This window comes from Homalodisca vitripennis, chromosome 4 (genome assembly GCF_021130785.1).
Source record: "Homalodisca vitripennis isolate AUS2020 chromosome 4, UT_GWSS_2.1, whole genome shotgun sequence".
NCBI classification, from domain to species: Eukaryota; Metazoa; Arthropoda; class Insecta; order Hemiptera; family Cicadellidae; genus Homalodisca; species Homalodisca vitripennis.
Window position 1 is genome coordinate 28,679,640 of NC_060210.1, and position 21,869 is coordinate 28,701,508.

The 21,869-nt window shown below is 33.6% G+C and overlaps 2 protein-coding genes across 5 annotated transcripts in view; one reads left to right on the forward strand and one right to left on the reverse strand.

Annotated features, from left to right (window-relative positions):
* The window catches only part of LOC124359080 (core histone macro-H2A.1-like), a 52,199-nt gene extending 39,928 nt beyond the window's left edge, over positions 1–12,271 (reverse strand). Inside the window, exon 1 of the mRNA XM_046811506.1 lies at positions 11,964–12,271. Within this exon, the coding sequence (XP_046667462.1) occupies positions 11,964–12,135 (172 nt within the window). The 5' untranslated portion in view covers positions 12,136–12,271. The remainder of the gene's footprint in view (positions 1–11,963) is intronic.
* Positions 12,272–17,014: 4,743 nt separating this feature from the next.
* The window catches only part of LOC124359081 (pyridoxal phosphate homeostasis protein), a 32,489-nt gene continuing 27,634 nt past the window's right edge, over positions 17,015–21,869 (forward strand). The window contains exons 1-2 of one of the 4 annotated variants that reach the window (XM_046811509.1): positions 17,015–17,316; positions 19,008–19,169. In XM_046811509.1, coding sequence (XP_046667465.1) covers positions 19,095–19,169 — 75 coding nt within the window. In that variant the 5' untranslated portion in view covers positions 17,015–17,316; positions 19,008–19,094. Of the gene's footprint in view, positions 17,317–19,007; positions 19,170–20,705; positions 20,745–21,869 lie in introns of those variants that run through there. The other 3 variants (XM_046811507.1, XM_046811511.1, XM_046811512.1) reach the window with 3 other exon arrangements.

Consider the following 21,869-nt stretch of genomic DNA (forward strand, 5'->3'; position numbering starts at 1 on the left):
GTAGATTTAGTCTGACTCATTCTTGCAACTTAATAACGTCAGTTTAGTAACAGCATGATCCTAAATATCTAGTGTTGGTCGGCTGGTAATATGTTACAACGGTAACAGGTTACTGGAACGTAATACCAACTAACCACGTTATTTTGGTAATGGGTTATTGACAAATAACGGTATTTCCCATCTCTACCTCAAAGTGCAGTAACGACAGAGACAATTTTTTTATTTTACTTTGAAGATAACGGGGAAATGCAGTTATGCGGTATGTTGTAATGTTAAATAACCTTTTTTATTCCATTACTAGAGGAGCTGGATACTGATACTGATGCTCTGTACTTTTAGCAAGATGGTGAAAATAAAATAAAAATGTGAAAAAGTTTATATACATCTCCGCTAACTCACTCAAATTCAGTTATTATTTACAAACATGTGGTGAGTAATGATAACAAAATATATTTAAATGTTTACTTGAAATGATTGTAGTTTACAGAAAATATTGTAGTACATAACTTTATAAAAATTTAAGAAAAAAGATGAAATAAGTTTACTAAAATAAAATATTGATACAAATGTGTATATACATCCTAACCAACCCACCCAAAAGTCGTTTATTATTTACAAATACGCCTAGAACTTGGTTGTACACCACTTGGTAGTGGGGAAAGATCCATTGTGTTGCACAATCACTTACTACTAAAAAAACTTAAAAAATTATTAAAAATAATGAAAAATGTGAAAACGAAATGCTTAAAAACCCGGGAAAAAGTGCCTCCTGAGGAGCGAGAAATACAGCGTTGTGATAGCTCGAGTGCTGGGCACACATTGACCTAATTTCAGAGCAAAGGCTCTGTGATAACCATAGTTACCGCCCGCTCCTAGTACAGCGTAGCAGTGGTAACCATAGTTACCGCCCGCTCCTAGTACAGCGTAGCAGTGGTAACCAGAGTTACCGCCCGTTCCTAGTACAGCGTAGCCCCGCCCGCTCCTAGTACAGCGTAGCAGTGGTAACCAGAGTTACCGCCCGTTCCTAGTACAGCGTAGCAGTGGTAACCATAGTTACCGCCCGCTCCTAGTACAGCGTAGCAGTGGTAACCAGAGTTACCGCCCGTTCCTAGTACAGCGTAGCAGTGGTAACCATAGTTACCGCCCGCAGTGAACGTGTTAATCTACCTATCTTAGACCAATAATACTTATATTTTAAGCAAAAAAATATTGAAAAAATATGAAAATAGTAAATAAGTTATACTTTGTTTGTGAAGGTAACAAATATTTACCTAACCTACTCCCTGACTGCCTTGCCCACCCAAGGGTCAACCGCTCTACCTGAGAGCCTACCACCTCAACCGAGAGCCTACTGCCTACTTGAGAGCCAAACATAATACCCGATAGTTTATTACTCTATCCCAGAGAATATCACACTACTTAAAACACAAAAGGTTGAACCCAGAGCAATTTGCAGCATGTTTCAAAATTTTCTAGTATTACTACGATTAAAAATATCGACAGCTTGGGAACCTGTCTTATCTCTTCTCATACTAGTATATTTCTTCAAATAACCATAACATTTGTTATCTTGTATTTCAAAATAACTAAAATTTGGTTATCTCCTGAACTCTATTTCGTAACATTTAAATGTATAAACAAAATCATTCACTTATAATAAATTCAAGTTATTGAACATTATGCATGTTCTTTAATTAGACACAATTTCTTTTAAAGTAAAAATACATTTTTTTATTTAAATGCTTAAAAAAGTAACTACTTGCGACAATTTACATGCATGACCTTCCGCATAGTCTAAATTTGATGGTAAATTGTAGAGTACTTGTAATATGTTTTATATTAACATAAGTTCCTTACTTTTATTTGCAGATTATTTAAAGTTGTATATTCTGAAATACAGATAGGCTAGTCAAACTAGATACAGAATTTTGTTGAAAAGGTTTTATTGAATTAAAATTTAAAATAATTAAGTAAGCATGAGCAAATTGCCTGGTCACATAAAACATTTGAACGTTAGAATACGATAAGGAGACCCAGTTTTTATATCTAATTTATTATCAAACTATATTTAATTATTATACGCATCAATATAATCAACCAATAGTAATTAATTTGAAAAATAACTAAACTATCAGTAGTAATGTATACACATTTTAATATTCTAAATACAATTTGTTATATAAGCAACATTTTTAAATAAAAGAGATAATTTACTTTTAATAAAACTAAATAAAATAACACTTTAAGATGATTTACTGTGTCTTTCTCAGTTTCTAGATGTTTGTTTTCATGTTACATTTTCTTTATTAACCCATTAACAACTTATCACAGTACAGTCTCATTACGGTCGACATGGTACCAAAACGCCAATCACGAGACGGTACCGTGATAATGACAAACTTTATTAAATATTTATTTAAATAATAGTATGGGCTCAAATAATAAAGTTTATGTATTAAAACTAAACAAAATAACATGTACTATACATATAAATATGTATTAACCACATCAAAATATGGGCATGACCAGTGTTTAGTACCCCGTTGGCTGTCATGAGACGGTACCGTAATGACAACATACGTTATTAAATGTTTGTTTAAACATTAGTATGGGCGCAAAATAATAAAGTTTATGTATTAGAACTAGACAAAATAACATGTACTATAAATATAAATATGCATTAACCCCATCAAAATATGAGCGTGATCTGCATTTTGGTACCACTTCGGCCATCATGAAACAGCATCGTAATGACGACATACATTATTAAATATTTGTTTAAACATAAGTATGGGCTCAAACAATAAAATTACTTATTAAAATTAAACAAAAGAGCATGTACTATACACATAAATAGGCCTATGTACTAACCCCACATAAACAATGTGAATCAAGGTATAATACTATACCCTTGCGCTTTTTGTGTGTTTGATAGGATTTGTGTAAGGAGAACACAAATGTCACATTACAAAAATCTTCGTAAAATTGAAGAAATAAAGATAAATCAATAAAATAAAATGTGTCACTTAAAGAATTAAATTTCCTATAAAACTACACCAAATATCACAGATTATAACTGTATTTTGTACTAAAAACTATTGCTTTAAAAATTTACCAAAAAAATAAATAATTTTGTAGAATTATTCTCGAAATGAAAAAATCTTAATTGCTGTATATTATAACCTGTTTCATTAGCTAAAAAACAAAAGCTCATTCAACCAGGGTCATTGCCAGGGGTAAGTGGTCTCTAATACAATGCAGACGTGTGATAGGTGGGCCCTGGGGACTGAAGCCGAGGCTCTTGTACTGGCTTTATGTTTCCGTGGTCAGACCTGCACTAATGTACGGAGCTGTCGTATGTATGGTGGCCAAAAACGGAAGCCAAGACAGTGGTAACACGTCTGGCGGGTATCCAAAGGATGGCCTGTCTCGCTATCACTGGGGCTTTTCCTAGTGCGCCAGGCGCGGCTCTGGACTGCTGTCTTAATCTCGCCGCCCTGGACATTGTCATTCGAGCTATGGCCAGGAGGAGTGCCTACTGTCTTCAGCAGACAGGACTCTGGTCGGGCTGCAGCTGTGGGCACTGCAGAATTGGCACTCTGATACAGGAGGATGTTTTGCACATGATCTCTGATCAGATGCCACAAAAGTTTTCCTTTGACAAACCCTTTAGGATTATTTTACCCTCAAGGGATGACTGGTCAGAGGGGAAGAAACCTCTCCCACCAGCGGAGCTCGAATGGTACACAGACGGCTCCAAAACAAAAAGTGGCACAGGCGCTGGAATTCTGGGAGTGAGACCATGTAGGGAGCTGGTGGTTCCTATGGGTCCATATCCGACAGTCTTTCAAGCGGAGGTCGCAGCCATTATGGAATGTGCTCGTGAGAATCTTCGTCTGCGATATAGGGGCAAGACGATTAACATTTTCACGGACAGTCAGGCAGCGCTGATGGCGCTGGATTCTTGCGCAATCAAATCCAAACTGGTTTGGGATTGCTATCAGACCGTTTCCTCCCTTGCCAGAATCAACAATGTAACCGTCTGTTGGGTTCCTGGTCATGAGGGGATTCTTGGGAACGAAAGAGCTGATGCCCTGGCCAACCAGGGCTCAGCAACAATCATGACGGGCCCTCAACCGTTCTGCGGTGTTCCAAGGTGTGAATCCTCTAGGGTTGTCTCGAAATGGATTCGCGCGGAGCATGAGAGAAGGTGGAGGTTGCATCCGGGTTTGAGAGTGAGCAGAATGGTATTACAGTCACCTTCCTCCAAGGTGGCTTCGGACCTTCTCTCATTAAACAGATCAATGTCCTCTAAGGTCATTGGTCTCATTACGGGGCATGGTCACCTGAAGAAACATCTACACAGAGTTGGCATCCTCCAGGAGGATCCGCTCTGTGGAAGGTGTAATGAGCAGGAGGAGACTGCTGAGCACCTGCTCTTTGATTGCCCTGCAAAAGCAAGAGAGCGGTATGCCATCTTTGGTAGCTTGGACAGGGGTGGTGAATTTTCCCAGGAGGACTTGATAGGTTGTCTTCGGCGGTTCGTTGAACTGCTGAAGTTGTAGACTGGTAGGCCTCATGGTGTTTCCGGGGTGCGCAAAAAGCCCTTGAGGCTTAAGTGCATGGCAGTAGGCCGCCCCAAGAAAAGAAAAAAAAAAAAAAAAAAAAAAAAAAATTGAAATAAAATTGAATTTTTTGATAGAGTTTTGCTAAACCTTTGCATTTTTTGCATATTTAATTGGATTTGTACAAGGAGGTTAGACGCAAGAATATTGAGTGGTTCAACAAATTGTGAAGTGAGTCTTGTAAACTAGGCTAGTACCGTTTAGTGAATTTGTAATATTTTTAGTCCTCTCAAACATTTACTCAAAAAGACGCTGCAACGTCTATTAAATCTCGTTTACAAGTGGTAGACGCTCTAGCGTCTATTAACGCAAGCCTCTTTTCTTCCGGTATTACCAATGTTATGCCGCGACAGTATATATTAAGTATGGTTAAAAGGCCAGATTCCAAACTTTAATTTGATATAGTAATTGAATATACTGGCACTAGTGGAACCCTTACAAACACTATATCCACCTACTGTACCATCTCCTAAACCAAGTGGAGATCTTTCTCACCGGATCGCTCATTTACCAGGCCGTAGTGAAAGACTTTGTGCAGTGTGTGGACACACCAAAAATAGGGGCAAAAGTCACTTCTGGTGCCCAGCTTGTAATTTTGGGGTACATAGGGAGTGTTTCACTTACTTGGAACATTACTGGAGGCCTCTCAAACCAGGAAGAAAGAGGTTGGCTCTGATACTGACTAAAATACAGTAAAAAACACGTGTACATAAAAGTTTCTATCAGCAATTAGTGTATTTTTTTAGGAATAATAAGGTAAGTGTTTCATATTATTGCTATTCTATTCTGTATGTTATGTAGTTTAACTTGATAAATGGTATGTCATACTTATATAATGGTACTTTGGGATTATACCGACCACACCAGTATGAAGAACACACAAATATAAATTTATAGAAACAAACATGGTAGAACGAAAAAACAACTCTTTAATTACAAAATTACAAACTTACAACGATTATCAATTGTTAATGGGGTCAGATTCCGTTATATGCCCCCAACGCTTAAACTTTTTTCAATGAACTTAGAACGTTATAAAACGATGTAATTGAGTAACAGAACTAACATTCCATCAATCAACAAGCATTTCCAGGTATTGTAATCGGTATTGTTGTCGCTGTTACCTTATCTTTCTCGAGAATCCCGATTACGGCAGGCCACGCGGCATCACACGATTATTTAAGTTTTTTGCACGGTACATAATTGCCTTTCCATTACAATTCAATTTATATTTCTAATCAGCCCCTCTAGAATTTGATATTTTACTGATAGGTACTATCTCGAGGGATGTTTTTCTTTCATTGATATCAGCACGGGGTAGCACCGAAGGCCACGCTGATGGCTGGAGGTACTCGCATTTTAGGTGGCGGAGTGTGGATCAAGAATAAAAACAAGTTTTGTGTGTTTTTTTCAATAAAGATTTTAGTTTTTGTTTGGTAATGTTTGTTTTTGTTGAATTTTTGTGTTTGAAGAAATGTAGGGTTAAAACACAGAAGTACAACAAAGCGACGCACCAGCTGAACGGGCGGCGACACTCTGCAATCACGTTATCTACTAGACCGCTCGACTTTGACCTCTGTCTGAGGATGGGGAGGGGTTTGCGATAAGACAATTCCTGTTTTATATTGACGAAATATTGTTCTACGCTAATCTAGTAATCAGTAGAAGCAAAATGTCAAATAACGATTCATGTCTGGGTGTGGTCGGTATAATCCCAAAGTACCTATATAATTTACAGTATTTTATATAAATTTTCTTTTGCGAACATGCAAAATCAGGAAAAATGTCCCACCACTTGGAGAGAAAAATACGGGTAGGGTAAGATAAGGGGACCCGGTTTTTTATATCGAAGAATGTAATCATCAATACCTAATATTCGCATCTCAAATCCTAGACTATCAATCGATATAAAAGTATCTATAGTCCTCGATAACAATCATATGTTTTAAATTAAAATATGAATTTAATATTGGGTAGGGTACGATAAGTGGACCCGGTTTTTTATATCAAAATTGGCAAACGATATTACTTAATCATAACCATCAATATAATCAATCAATAATGATTAATTATTTTGAAATATTAACTTAAATAGTCTATATCAACAGCTGTAAACACTTTTAAATAATACATGTAGGGTAATATTTCAATTTTACATAAGTAATTTTAAATATTAAAAAAGGGCACTCAATTTTAGAAAATTACACGACATTGCTTTGAAAGATTATAAGACATAAATAAAATATATTGTTTTTGTGGTTTCAACATTTTGGACTCTTACCGAAAACCCCATTATGTGAAATCTGTGGGAAAGAAACAACTGTAACTGTGAGAGGAGCAAATATGGTCGTCTTCAGTTTTCCTAATTTTTGTTATAATAACTTGTTTGATCACTGAAAATATTAAATTCATATTTTAATTTAAAACATATGATTGTTATTGAGGACTATAGATACTTTTATATCGATTCATAGTCTAGGACTTGAGATACGAATATTAGGTACCGTATCGTAGACTACATTCTTCGATATAAAAAACCAGGTCCGCTTATCGTACCCTTCCCTTAATATTTACAGTGATCAAACAAATTATTATAACCAAAATTATAAAAACTGAAGACGACCATATTTGCTCCTCTCACAGTTATAGTTTTCTTTCCACAAATTTCACATAATGGGTTTTTCGGTACGAGTCCAACATGTTGAAACCACGTAAAACATATCATCATCTATCAAAGCAATGTCGTGTAGTTTTCTAAAATTGACTGCCATTTTTAATAATCAAATGTTACTTATGTAAAATTTAAATATTACCTTACGTGCATTATTTGAAAGTGTTTACAGCTGTTGATATATATTATTTAAAAGTTAATTGTTCAAAATAATTAATCAGTACCAATTGATTATATCGATGGTTATGATTAACACGTTCACTGCGGCAAACACCATTTGGCGTTTTGGGCGGGATGTTACTTCCCGACCGGTTTCAGCGTTATCTCTTGATTAGCCTTGAGTACAGTCTGGGACATTATCCTGTGCGTGTCGTTTCCATGCAATACTTTTAATAGTTTTCCGAAATGAATAATAATAGGGACCGCGAGCCGCAAGATCCAAATAATTTGACAGAATTAGTGAAATTGATAGATATTACGATTCTGAATCTGGATCAGAGACATACAGTAGTGGAGTAAGTTACAGGCCAAGTGATGAAAGTGATTCTGAGTCTGAAATTGAAGCAGATACTGCAAGTGGCGGCCCAGACTCGTCAACCGTGAGTAGCCACTCAAATCCCGATTCTCCCCAACCAAGGACCAGTCAAATTAGACACACAAATCTTTCTCAAATACCACTAGTTTGGGATGTAACCCAATAATGAAAACTTTTTTATTTAATCAACCAACTGGACTACGTGTTCATATACCAGAAAATAATAGCCCTATTGATTACTTTAACCTTTTTGTTGACGAACCCTTTCTCAAAGCCATTATCAATGAAATCAACGCAAATGCAGAGGAAGTGTTTTTGTCTTCTGGCACTCATGAGAATTCCCGAATAAGTCAGTGGACAGATATAACATTAGTTGAGTTCAAAAACTTTTTAGGGCTTTTCTTTCATATGGGAATAGTAAAAATGTCAACCATTCAACACTATTGGAAAACAAATAAATTATTCAAAACATGTTTTTCTGAATTTATATCTCGAGACAGGTTCCTTGTAATTTTGAGGTGCTTACATTTTGTCAAAAGTGACCCAGATTCTGAAGACCGCTTACATAAGATTCGGCCAGTTGTTGAGTATTTTTATAATAAAATGAACTGTATCTACTCGCCAGGCAAAGAACTGTCCCTAGATGAATCGATGGTTTTGTGGAGAGGTTACCTCGTATTTAGGCAATATATCAAACAAAAGAAACACAAATATGGGATAGAGTTGTATCTTCTGACAGAACCGAATGGACTAGCTTGAAATTTTGCATTTATGCCGGAGCTTTAGATGCTTTGTCAGGAGTAGGTCACAGAAAAAGTAGTGATGTATCTGTTATCTGAAAGGCTAGGTAAAGGTCATGCTGTATATGTTGACAACTTTTATAACAGTGTGTCACTGACCAAGAAATTTCTGGCTGAAAAAACCTACATTACTGGGACACTGCGTGTCGATAGGATCAACAATCCTTCAGAAGTTGTGACCAAAAAACTAAAAAAGTGAGAAACTGTTGCAAAATATCACGAGGGGACAATGGTAGGGAAGTGGAAGGACAAAAGGGCTGTTTTATATATATATATATATATATATCAAACCAGTATGAAAATGAAATGACAGAACATGTTAATAAAAGAGGAGAGGCAAAAGAAAAACCACTACCAATTTATTGTAAAGTATAATCAGTATATGAGCGGAATCGACCGGCAAGATCAGCTACTCAGTTACTATCCGTGTGAAAGAAAAACCATTAGGTGGTAATAAAAAGTTATTCATACACATTTTGCAGATGTGCATAGTAAATGCTTTCTTTTTATACAACAAACACAACGTAGAAATTAAACTATCACTGTTGGAATTCAGGATAAAAGTGATTGATAGTCTCCTGACTCCACTAAACACTGAAGAACCCAAAAGAAAAGCAACACAACACCTCCCATCAAAATTCCAAATGGGTGAAAAAGGCAGACCTCTACGAAGACGTTGTATCGTGTGTAATGGCAATGGGATAAGAAAGGATACTACCTACTTTTGTGAGGCTTGTGTAGATAAGCCAGCTTTATGCCTCGGAGACTGTTTCAAAGCATATCACAATTGAATTAAATTGAGATAAGTTCGTGTACATTGTGTATATAGTAATTTAGGAACTACTACAGCTCAAACTGTATTCTATGTTTATTTTTACGATTTGACAACATATTACTACTGAACCAATGGAAATGGTAAGTATTATAAATGCAATTATTTACAGTTTATTACTGTGGTTTTAGTAATAAATACGCATAAAACGCCAATTGGCGTTACCCGCATATTGTATTTTTGTCATTATGCTATTATATGCTAATAACGCCAATTGGCGTTATTTATTATTATTATATTTTATTGATGAATTATTAGTCATTAAATGTACAAAAGATACCTATCCATTTAAATAGTTTTAAGCAGAAATAGAGCATAAGTTAGAAAAATTGACGGTATCAATTTACAATAATGTGACCATGGAAAGGTATGTTCATTTTTTTTCCTGAAAACAATAGTGAAGAAAAAATTCGTCGGCAACGAAAAATCAAAGGAGTTACGATTTTTTGAAATCCTCTGAAAACTCTGTTTTTGACAGTAGCCTACCTCTGGCAACACTATCCATATTTGACAGTTTGGTATTACTCCACGGCTCTCTCAAATAAAGAAGGGACGCCATTTTGAACTATTTTGTTCCTCCGTGTCTATTCTTAACCTCCTAGTTCAGTAGTGGTATGGCACACCTTTGTGTTGGATGTTCGTTATCTTACGTGGAAGCAATTCGTAAAGACAAGTATGGAGTTTTACAATTTTATGTAAACCATGGGGCTTATAAAGGGACTAGGCGTTGTGGTAATATAAAGTGTGGCAATGAACTCGTTGTAAACAAATTTGGGGACTTCAATTTTTGGTATGGAAAGTACTATACGCCTGCACCGAAATGAAAGAAAATCAAGTGTCGGTTTACTGTCAGTGCGAAAAAGGGGACTTTCTTTGAAAACGCCCATTTACCATTGACGGACATTTTTTATGTTGTTGCGTCAATATTGTGTTTAGTGCCGCAGCAACAAGATTACCTGTAAAAGAACTTTAATATTAGTTCTAAAACAGCTGTTGACTGGTATTCGTTTTGTCGGGAAGTATTTGTTGACCATGTGGCCAATAATGATGAAACTTTAGGTGGAGTTGGCCACATTGTGGAAATTGACGAGGCCAAATTTGGTAAACGGAAATATAATAGAGGATGACTTATTGAAGGGCAGTGGGTGTTTGGTGGTATAGACCGCACCACACACGAAACATGTTTAGTGCCGGTAGATAAAAGGGACAAGGAAACTCTCTTAAAGATCGTAAAAGAAAAAATTTTACCGGGAAGTAAAATTATTAGTGATTGTTGGCGTGCGTTCGCCTGCTTAGAGGACGAGGGGTTTGTGCATGAGACAGTCAATCACTCAAAGGAGTTTGTGGACCCACGCACTCACGCCCACACAAATACCATTGAGCGGACGTGGAGAAGTGTTAAAGATAAAATTCCGCGTTACGGCAGGATAAAAACTCATTTTGTGGGGTATTTGGGTGAATACCTTTTTAAGGCGAAATACCCAAACACCTCAATGAGCGGATCCACCATTTCTGGGTTGCGGCTGCAAAACTGTACCCACCTGAACATTAAGGTCAAGTGATAAGTTACTGAAATGATGCTGACTAGTACGTTAATCCTGTCAAAGATGCCTGACCGCTGCGCACTGCTTGCTCTTTTAGAAAAAAAATTAACTCGAGCTTGCAAAAGTCTAATCCCAGATCACGTGATGCCCCTGCTCCTTAACGCAATAATACCCGAAAGGCATCAATATAATACAATAATATACTTTCCCCCCAGTTTATATGCACCTGTGATAATAATACTTGGCTATAAATGCCCAACCCATGAAAAAAGTCCATTTTCCATGGTCACGCTATTGTAAATAAATACCAAATTGACATGCCGCATTCGCCGTAAGTCGTCATATTTTTTCAGCAGTGAATGTGTTAAGTACCTAATATCGTTTGCCAATTTTGATATAAAAAAACAGGTCCACTTATCGTACCCTACCCAAAAATACCGCCACTCGGAGGGTTAAAATACTGATATGCTACTAATGGGTACTATCGCAAGGAAAATGTTGTACTGCAATGATGGGCAAGTCAATAGTGTCAGCTCATTCAACTAGGCTTAGGCCTAGTAGTTCATTTATGAAAGTTTTTTAAGGACTTTCCCAACCAAATTGATTTTGTTCTTTAGTTAATTTCTACACAGCTTCTACACAAAAAATAATTAATTAATTCTACCTTTTCACTCTACATACACTATAAATTACTTTTAGAACATTCTGTTCCCTTTAGTCTAATAAAATACTTTACCTTATATTTTATAGACAAATTAACAATATAATTAATTTTACTCAAAATCATACTTTTCTCCAGTGATCTGCCACTTTGTGATAATGCTGTGTTATCTCATGATTATCAAAACTGATCTCTAATAAAGACCAAGCTAATTTTATTAGAGGCTTAATAAAAAATAAAATAAATAAACATGTAAGAAGTCGAAATAATTTGCTAATATTAACCATATATGTACCTGTCAAATATTCGATTACCGCAGCCATATAAACTGGAGAACCAATTCCAATGCGCAGCCGGTGAGTACCCATTTTCAAGAACCTCTTCATCCTACCAACAGGAAATGTAACATTAGCTCTCTGAGATTTAGATATGGGTTTTTGTCTCTTTTTTATACCTCTTGAAGACATTTTGGAGACACAAATATACTAAGCTACAAGGGAAAAGCTCTACTACACATAAAACATAAACATCAATAACACAACAATGATTATAGAATACAAGACGAGAAGAACAACATGAACACAATACAATACTCAAGCAGAACGAAAAGAGCAACGAACAGATGATTCAGTGTTTCTACAGTAGTGTGATAGTGGGGATAAAAGCAAAGAGTAAGAACACATTGTCTACATATTTATCCCAGGAGCTACACATACACACACATATTGGATTGAATTCCAAATGTTCCAATTTAATCCATAGCAAAAACACCATATTCTAATAAAAATATATAATTACATTTTAATTGTAAATTTAACCATTAACTTGATACATATATTATTCATATTATATAATTTTCATTGTTGATCCACCACTCCCACCTTAATAATTAATATTTAGTAATCATATAAAGATAATGGAAGTCCCGGTCATTGTTGGTGTTGGTGGTTGATGGTTGGGAAAATAATATAGAAACAGAACAAATACCGGTTAGTACTGATGAACCACTGGACTTATCTAACTCTCAGATATGCGATAAAATGACTACTATCTGCCACAACATTCCCTGCAAGGAATATCTTTTAACATTTTTTTTAAAGTTATATAATACCTTGTAAAAATTACAAAAAAAAAAACAATTAAAGTAAGGCTATCAAAGTCTAAACGCACGGTAAGTAAAGACCTATGTTCTGTCCAAGTGCAATAGCCAGCTTTTAGATTTTATTATATGTATGATGTACATTTAAAAGAGTTTTCAAAACTATAGTATATATTATGTCTAAGAAATTAAATTTTGATATATCCTTATCAGTTCCTCAAACAGAGTTGGGTGTTTTGTTTTTCCTCAAACATTGACCCCCAATACGTGATTTAGTTCCGATGAAGAACCATCTTATTTATCAGAATGTTGCAGCTCCTCATACTCCGATGAAGATATTCCTGTTACTAAGAAAAGTACAAAAATAGGCAGCTTACCTTACTACTATGAAAACGATCTTTCATATGGTACCAAGCAACGCAGAGGAGTCTGAGTTAGAGGAAAATTAAATAAGTGTTGCTAAATCTTGTAAAAACTCAAAAGAAAGTGATAGTTAAAAAAACAAATCTAATACAATCAGGGAAATAAGAAAGTTATATAAGTAAAAATCAAAGAATATAATATAAGACTAAGAGTGGAAAAACTCAAACAGAAGTAAAAATGGATATCTTTAAAGTATTATAAACGTAAACTCATGCAGAAGCATTTGAAAAAAGTCACAAGAAATATATTCTAGGAATGTTTGATTTTACGAAACTGTTCAAAGGAATGTCTCATATTGCTGGTTTTATTACAATCCGTTGAAAGGTACATTTAAAAAAATTGTTCATCCGAAGAAACAAAAACTAGATCCCTACATATAAGTTTTTAGATCCCTACAATAATTATTTCAGATGATTATTTTAACAAATTTGCAAGTAGTGTTTATGAGAGTTCTTTTTATTTAAGTATTAAGTTCCTTTAAGTATTATGTTCCATGGGGTAAGTAAATCAGGAAATGATCTGTTGAGGTAAATAAAAGCGCTTGCAGTACATTTTATCAGGACCGGCTTATGTGAATGACTACTGCTGAAGGTACTCTGACAAAAGTTCCTGATATGGCATTAAAATTAATCACTGTGGAATACAAGCAAACAATTTAAGTCCAGTCCTCCAATAAATTCGGTCAGAATATGAAAAATTATCAAATTAATTTGTCAATAATATCTTCTAAGAATAACGCATGCTGCTCTTGTGACAAACTTGTTATGTAGATACAGTGCATTATGGGAAATCAAGAAATGTTTTGGTAGGAGGGATTAGAAAAATCTTATAAGTTAGTAGGTAAAGCTTACTTAACTAAAGAAAATAACAAAAGAAAGTCATAAATAACGACATATCCATCTACTACCTCAATTACCTTAGAGTCTTTTGTGGCTAAACAGTCAAAAATACAATTCTTCTACAATTAAAATATATTATTTTTTATTCTGACACATGCGATGGCCAAAATAGAAACTCTAATATGCTTGCAATATTCCCATCTACAGTAAAAAAACCCGTCCCCTTTAGGAAATTTAATTCCCAAAACACAAATTCTTAATGTCCAGACTTGCTAGTAACTTTTATAGTTCGGTATACAGATTCTTTTAGGAAACTCTAAATCGAATACAAATTATGAACAATTAGTATTAATAGAAAGCAGCATTTTTAACAATCTCTAAGCATTGAGGCGCTAAAACCTTAGTTTCTGATAGTTTCAAAATACTCGTTTCAGCTTAGCTAAATAAATTAATACGAATAGTTGTTGTTTACAGTATGTATTGCATTATTATTCCACTGCTGCTTAAATTTTATTAATGTTTCCGTAATTTTTCATATTTTTATTTTGTTTATTGTAAACCTCGTGTATATATTGTTTGCAGCAATCGTAACTGAAATTATGTTATGGCGATGAATGAAAGTGCGATGAATGGTTAGTGCTTTTACTAACCATTTGTAGCGAAATGGCTATAAGCCTAGTGTAGCAGAATTTATAAGTTGTAAGTAGAGCAAAATTAATATAATATTACATTCTTGAAGCTCTTTTCTTATTGGAAATTAGATATTAATTTAAATTAATAATATAATATTGTTGAATTGTAAATTGGAGCAATGTAGATGAAACAATGACCTAACATTAACCGGTGCACTAAGGAATTACGAAAAGTCGATAGCGCTTGGCACTGACATTTAAAATAGACCTGCCACTCTGTATTTTAAGTTAAAAAAAAAAAACCTTTTTTTATTTTTTTTAGTTTTACTCTATGTGTAACGAAAACTCACACTGTGGTGACTGGGCCATGATTCATTATTTTCTCTTCTAGCTATCTATGTGAGTTAGTTGAATACTATACCAAACGGAGCACTAATCAAGGTTTCTCTTTTGCCACAATGCCCTTATTATATCGATAACATTGATATTATATGGCAATGAATCCAAATTCAATACAAAACAACTCATTCGCCCAGAATCAAATGTGTCATTTATCTAGTTTTTAAATGTTGGGAAGTCGAGCAATTAATTTTTTTAGCAACATTATTATTTAAAACTTTGGGACGAATGTGTTTATAATGTCTATGTTAGTTAAATTGGACAGTTTGCAACTGGAACTTTAGTATATGTAAATCCTATTAGAATAAATTAATAGTTTTTCGTTTGTCACAAAATCGACCTACTTCTTCCGACAGAGCCGAGGGGATTATTTAATAATGATAGTCTCATTAGTAATTAGTTTCTTAAATAAATTATTTATATAACTTTATCTATACAATATTATAAACGCGAGGTGTTTTTGTGGTTTGTCTGTATGTCCTTTAAAGAATCGTAAACAATTTGACCGATCATTACGAAAATTCGGAAATATGTATTTTTTCACAGAGAAGGTTTATATGATATGCCCATTCATGTAACTCGCCACCAGGCGGCCCTGTAAAAGATGAGTTTTCAATGCTCCTGCACACTGTTGTAACTGCAATTACGAGATAGTTACGTAGATTAAATAGCCAAAAACTATTTGAAGGCACTAAGTTTTTATGTATATTTGTCTTTAAGGTAAATTTCTGCTTGAACTTAAACCTTGAGTGTTTAGATCACTTTATAATAAAGTACAAACATATGTACGTGTACAATAGCTATAAACATACACAGATTTGCTTTATCGTGGCCACAAGGCAAACTCTACACCGGCGTTAGAAATATAATTCACTTGAACCAGAAGTGCCCACTCACGGACAAAGCTTACGAAAAGCATGCGAAGCAGCGGGAAACAGTTAGTAATTTATATAAAATTTTGAACGGGAAGGGGTTATTGGGCTCTGGAGTTCTTGTTTGGTGTGCAGTTATGCAGCAATTTTTCGGTAAGTGCTACCATGAGGAAAATTGCAACAGACTAATTTAAATACAAATTGATCATATAAAAACGAATAGGCTATTGGAAACACTCAAAAACATTTTAATTTTTGTTTGCTAAAGACAAAAGCTAAAAAAAGAAGTCCGCACAACTAAGGACGTGCAAACAGGTTATATTTACAGCAGTGCAACGAATCTCGTCAATTAAAATAATATAAATGAATTTGAATTTGGCAACATGTGGTAGATAGAAGTAAACTAGTATCGCCCGTTTGCAGTAAGCTAGGAAGAGTACTATAACAAGTGATGAAATTTCGGATCTGACGTTTAACATGGACCTCCATTCTATATTTTTATTCTTTATTCTGTGTCCTGAGCTTACTCGTTTTACTTTATGTCCTAGGCTTAAAATCTGAAGTCCTCAGAAATGTATTGCAAACATGATGGTACATCACAAACGACGTGTTTCATAGCCAAATTGAAAACCCTTTTCTCAAACGAAATTTCGAGGATAAGTAAATTATATTCGTTAAAGCTACAAACTCACTATATTAATTTAAAAGTTAATTTATTAGACAATGGTAACTATATTTTACACCAAGAAGAGCGGACCTCCTGCTACTTTCAACATATGAGTATTATCGTTTCTATTCAGAATTATTAGTACTGTATTAAATTTATTCAATTTTATGTTCTGTACATGATGGTTTGGTTGTAGCTATTCTTTCATGCTGTTTCACATTTACTATTATTCCTAGCACGAACATTAATATAAATTTCTATTTTTAAAAGCGTCTAATCGTCCAGAAATATACCGTAGTTTAGCAATTCACTAAAACACCGTCACTGTTATATCTTATCGTCATCTGATCAATCAGTTATGAAATATTAATTGTGGCATTTTAAACATTATCTAGTTATATCTATTTGGAAATCTCAGTTAAGTAAAAAATCTTAAAATTGTTTGGTAAGGTATTGTTAGGAACCAAAAATGTTTTTCATTTATTTATTTGAAACTGTGACAGATACAACTAGCTGTAACTACAAATCTTTTATATTTGAAAGTTGATTTAAATTTTGCGCATACTGTTTCAGTACTTTGAAATTATGTATTTCTTTCTTATGTATTACTTAATTCTTTCTTGTGGTGTTGCCGACTACCTATGTCATGAAGGTGTTGAAAGTGGTTTGAAAGATATGTATAAAAAAATATTCTTGGCAGCTGAAAACCGGTCAAAGGTAAAATATATGGTTTATTATGTAGACTGTAGCGTTTTCAATAACTTCGTACAATATAATTTTAAAATAACAACACTGTTGATAATTGAAGGCGTTAAAAATAAACTTAATCTGTATGTATTCAAACCCGTGGTTATTAATAGTATTTATTATAATTTTCCTTAAATGACAGTTTTACTGAACGTGTAACGTAATTTATTGCTTTATAAAATGTAGTAATTGTTTTAACTATTGTCATTTCTTTGTTTTGTGTCGCTAACACTAAACTTTGGTTTTTACCTATAATAAAACTTAATATTTACAAATTTCCATTGTTGTTAAATATGGCTAAACATATCACTCACTAACAGAATATTACCAAAGAATAACTAATTGTGATTTATTTATTTTTGAGGAGGTAATATTTAATAGGAGAAATTTATATTTTTCCTACCTAGGGCTCTATACTTATATTTTAATAACAAATGCACTAACATCAACATACAACATGAATACTCAACATAAAAGCGGCCATATCATTATAGTAAACCGAATTAGACTAGGCGGCCGTGGGGTTTCAAGGCAAGTTTTGAAAATAAACACATGTAATATTATAGAGAGTAACCAACTGAATTGTTTCAAAGCTTGACCTTCATCTGCCAGTTCTATTTTAGTTCACTACAGTAACTTTCTGTTTTTACAAAATTAATCATCCAAATGAAGGGAACACCACTCCCTTTTTCTGCCAGCGTTCTTTGACAATTGTAGTCACTTATCAGTGCTTACAGACCACTGAAATGAAGAAAAGTAATCTTATGGTTTACCAAAGTTGTGTAGGTGGTGGGAAATTTTTGTGTATTAATAGTAGAACGGGGTTTCTAATCCTCAACAGGTTGTGCTGTATAAGTATAAAAGTGGGATTTTGTTAAGGGGTAAAGTATTAATATTTAGGCATGATTATTTTTCAAGTAAAAGAAAAACATTAGCTATGTCAGAACGTCTATTAATATAATGTACTCCATTATCGTCAATAAACAAATAGGTTCCTTCGTTTTTACAATAAGTGGGAATTATGTTAACGACCATATAGTTACATTTTAAATTAGTCAATTTGTATTTGACTACTTGTTGTCGTTATGACGGAACAAAATCGATCGCTTGTAATGAGATTCCACTTATATGTGCTTATAAGTATACTTATAGTATGCTCAAGTCTTTGAAAAATAACATTAACCTTATTTATGATCCGCATAATCAAGTCTATCGTTATCCTTTGGGGAATAAATTAAAACCATAATAATAATGGTCAGAATGTAAAATTTTAAAATTTCAGGGGGAAAGAATAGTGTCAGAAAATTAAGGAACATAGACAATTCCTTTTTCACATAGAAAAATGTTTCTATAATTCTCTCATTTATTTACACACACACACACACACACACACACACACACACACACACACACACACACACACACACACACACACACACACACACACACACACACACACACACACACACACACACACACACACACACACACACACACACACACACACACACACACACACACACACACACACACACACATACACACTAAAATATATAATTTAGGTTTTAAACGTTTAAAACGCAAAAATCAAGTTCTATCAGATTGCAAACGTGTGTGTAAAACTTTGCTTATCAGAAATTAATGCATTATGATTGTTTCAGAGATAATAAACCATGCTAGGCATTCACCGTGTTCATCTTAGTATAATATATGTTGACAGTGTTAATATTCGAGAACTTTAATCTACGATGGAAAGTGGGAAATACACTTGGATCTTTGAAAATTTAGAACATTTTCGCACCTATGTACAAGAATATTTTAATGTAAATATTTGTTTTTGGTAACTATATTGTTGTTTAAAAGATCTTTAACAACCAAACTTCATTTATTGGAATTTAGTTGATATTTTGAATACTATCATGTTTCACGTGTTCTGTATTATCAACCGTTTTGTCAAAGTGAAATCATAGTATGGAAATTTCCATGTGAAAGTGCTAAAATACAAAGATAGATTTATTAAACTCTGTATAACCTCACACTATATTTAATACGTCATACAATTTTCACTGAAATTACATTCAAAATATTATGTTTGAGTAATTTTGTTTTGAAAATATATTTTCATTTAGGATACATAATAAATTACAATATTATTAATAATGGACAAATACCTGATTATTAGAAAAACCAATTCAAAATTCAAGATAACAATTAAGTTTATGTTACGAGTGAAAATATCTATTATATATTATTACAATAATGTAATAAATAAAATAGAGCATGTCATAGTTTAAATTAATGCATAATTAACTAACGAAAATAAACAAATTAATGGGATTGAAGTGAAAATTTATTCTACGAACTACAATTAATTAGTTAGCCACACAGAAGAAACAGATTACTTCAATCAGGACATATGGGTAGCTATAAACAAATGTTATATTGAAATCATGTATTTGAAAAACATATTATTTATTTTATTGTCATGTGCATGTTTATTTTCTTATATATTACACTAAACTCATTTCATTTCATCTGTTATTGTTATATATTTCACTTTGCATGATATATTACTTTTTACTTTCTTTCTGTGGTCTTAGTCTCAACCGTGGTTTCCACTCAAACTAAACATCTCCTTTTCATACAAAGGTACATTAACTACCTCCTTACAAAAGCTGTCAAAGATTTCAACATCATTACACGTCCAGTTGCTTGTATTCGAGGAATACATGCCCTGCAGCAGATTACTCTCACCTTGTATAAAAGGCTATACAAAAGACAAAACATAAGTAAATATTCTATTATGTAAGGAAGTTTCTCTTTTAATTAATGATCTTTAAAATATATGGGTCTACTTGAAAATAATTTGGCTGAATTAAAAAAAAGATTTGTATCCTTCAACACCGCAAATGTAAACGTTTCGTTTTTTTACTATGACTACAAGAAATGGTAGCAATTTACCACTGTCTTTTTTTCTGCCACTATAACACATAAACTAATTAAACATATTAAAGAACAAACCGAATTGCAAGTTGTCTGTTAGCAAATTACACACAAGACTCGAAAATTACAGTCCGCAATCACATGCCGTTAGCGTTCACAAATTAATGAATGATCAGTACCAGACCGAAGCTCGCTGCAGACTGGTTTTATCCAAAATCATGTATTAGTTGTAGGGGATGAGGGTAACGTGGATACTCCATACAAAGTACAGTACACAGTTCTGCGCCACAATATTCACTACACAAAAAACAACATATTGTTAGACTATACAGTGAGTGGAATGTTGGTCCTCTTGAAGTGATAGTTTCAGATAAAAATAAACAAAAACCAACCGTTTTTGAGTTGGCAAAATAACAAGTCCCATTATACCGATGTTGGTTTCATCACTAGATCAGGTAAGAACATAGTAATAACTTGCAAATCTTGTGTTGCCGCTAATTAAATAAATAAATATATAATAATAATAATTAGATAATTATTTATATAAGTAGCATATAATTGTTCCCAGTTGGATTTTCAAATTTCTTCCATTACTACTACTCATATTGAAATTCAAAATGGATTGAACTCTTAATTAAACTAGCGGTATCAAAAGATGTGTGTATTGGAAGATGATCACTACCTAAACAATTATTACTTATCTCCCAAGAATTTAGTATAGATTGTAATTTGGTGTGGCAAAAATTAATACTAATGTAGATGTCTGCGTTGGAACAGCAGTGATCTAGTTGTTATTTAATAATATGAATTCAGAGTTAGAATAGGCATTAAAATATCATTACCACTAATGCCTGCTTCAACAGCACCTCAGTAGGGGTGATGTGCGTTCTAATCGCCACACAATAAGCAAAAGCATATATTCATTGAAAATAAGTTTCTTGCCAACAACTTCAATCTACTTTCCTTTTAGTACAATAAATATTGTGTAGTATTGTTATAGGGGCGCTAAAATTATTTATTTTTATTGCTAGTATTTGTTTGTTATCACTACTATAACTTTTTTGATTGCTAAAAGTGACACTCTTATTAATAATAACAGTTACTCTTCCATAAACGTCAGATATATCTGTTCTAATTATATTGAAATTATTATCTAATAAAATGTCTGTACTCTGTAGCCAAGTTTCTGGTAGTATGTGTATTCTATTAGTATTAAAAAGTTGTGTTATCTCTGGTCATTTAGGCTCTAGAGATCTTACGTTAAATTGAATTATATTTAACTCATATACTCATACTTAAGTACTTGTTTTTTTATTATTATTATCTGTTACACTGTGAGGTCTTACCTGTCTGTCTGGTGGAACCATACTTCGGTTTTTAGGCTCATCTTCACTTAAATATGTCTGTAATACCTCATATACCTGTAATTTTGTTTCGATATTTGAACTTTGTATTCTCTTCTTATTTCAGAAATGTTTCACTTATTGTTGCTTTTAATTTAATTTTATCTTTTTTTCCATATTTGTTTGTTGAGTTTTATTGTAGGAATTGTGGGGTTAATATTGTCACTCAGTGTGTGG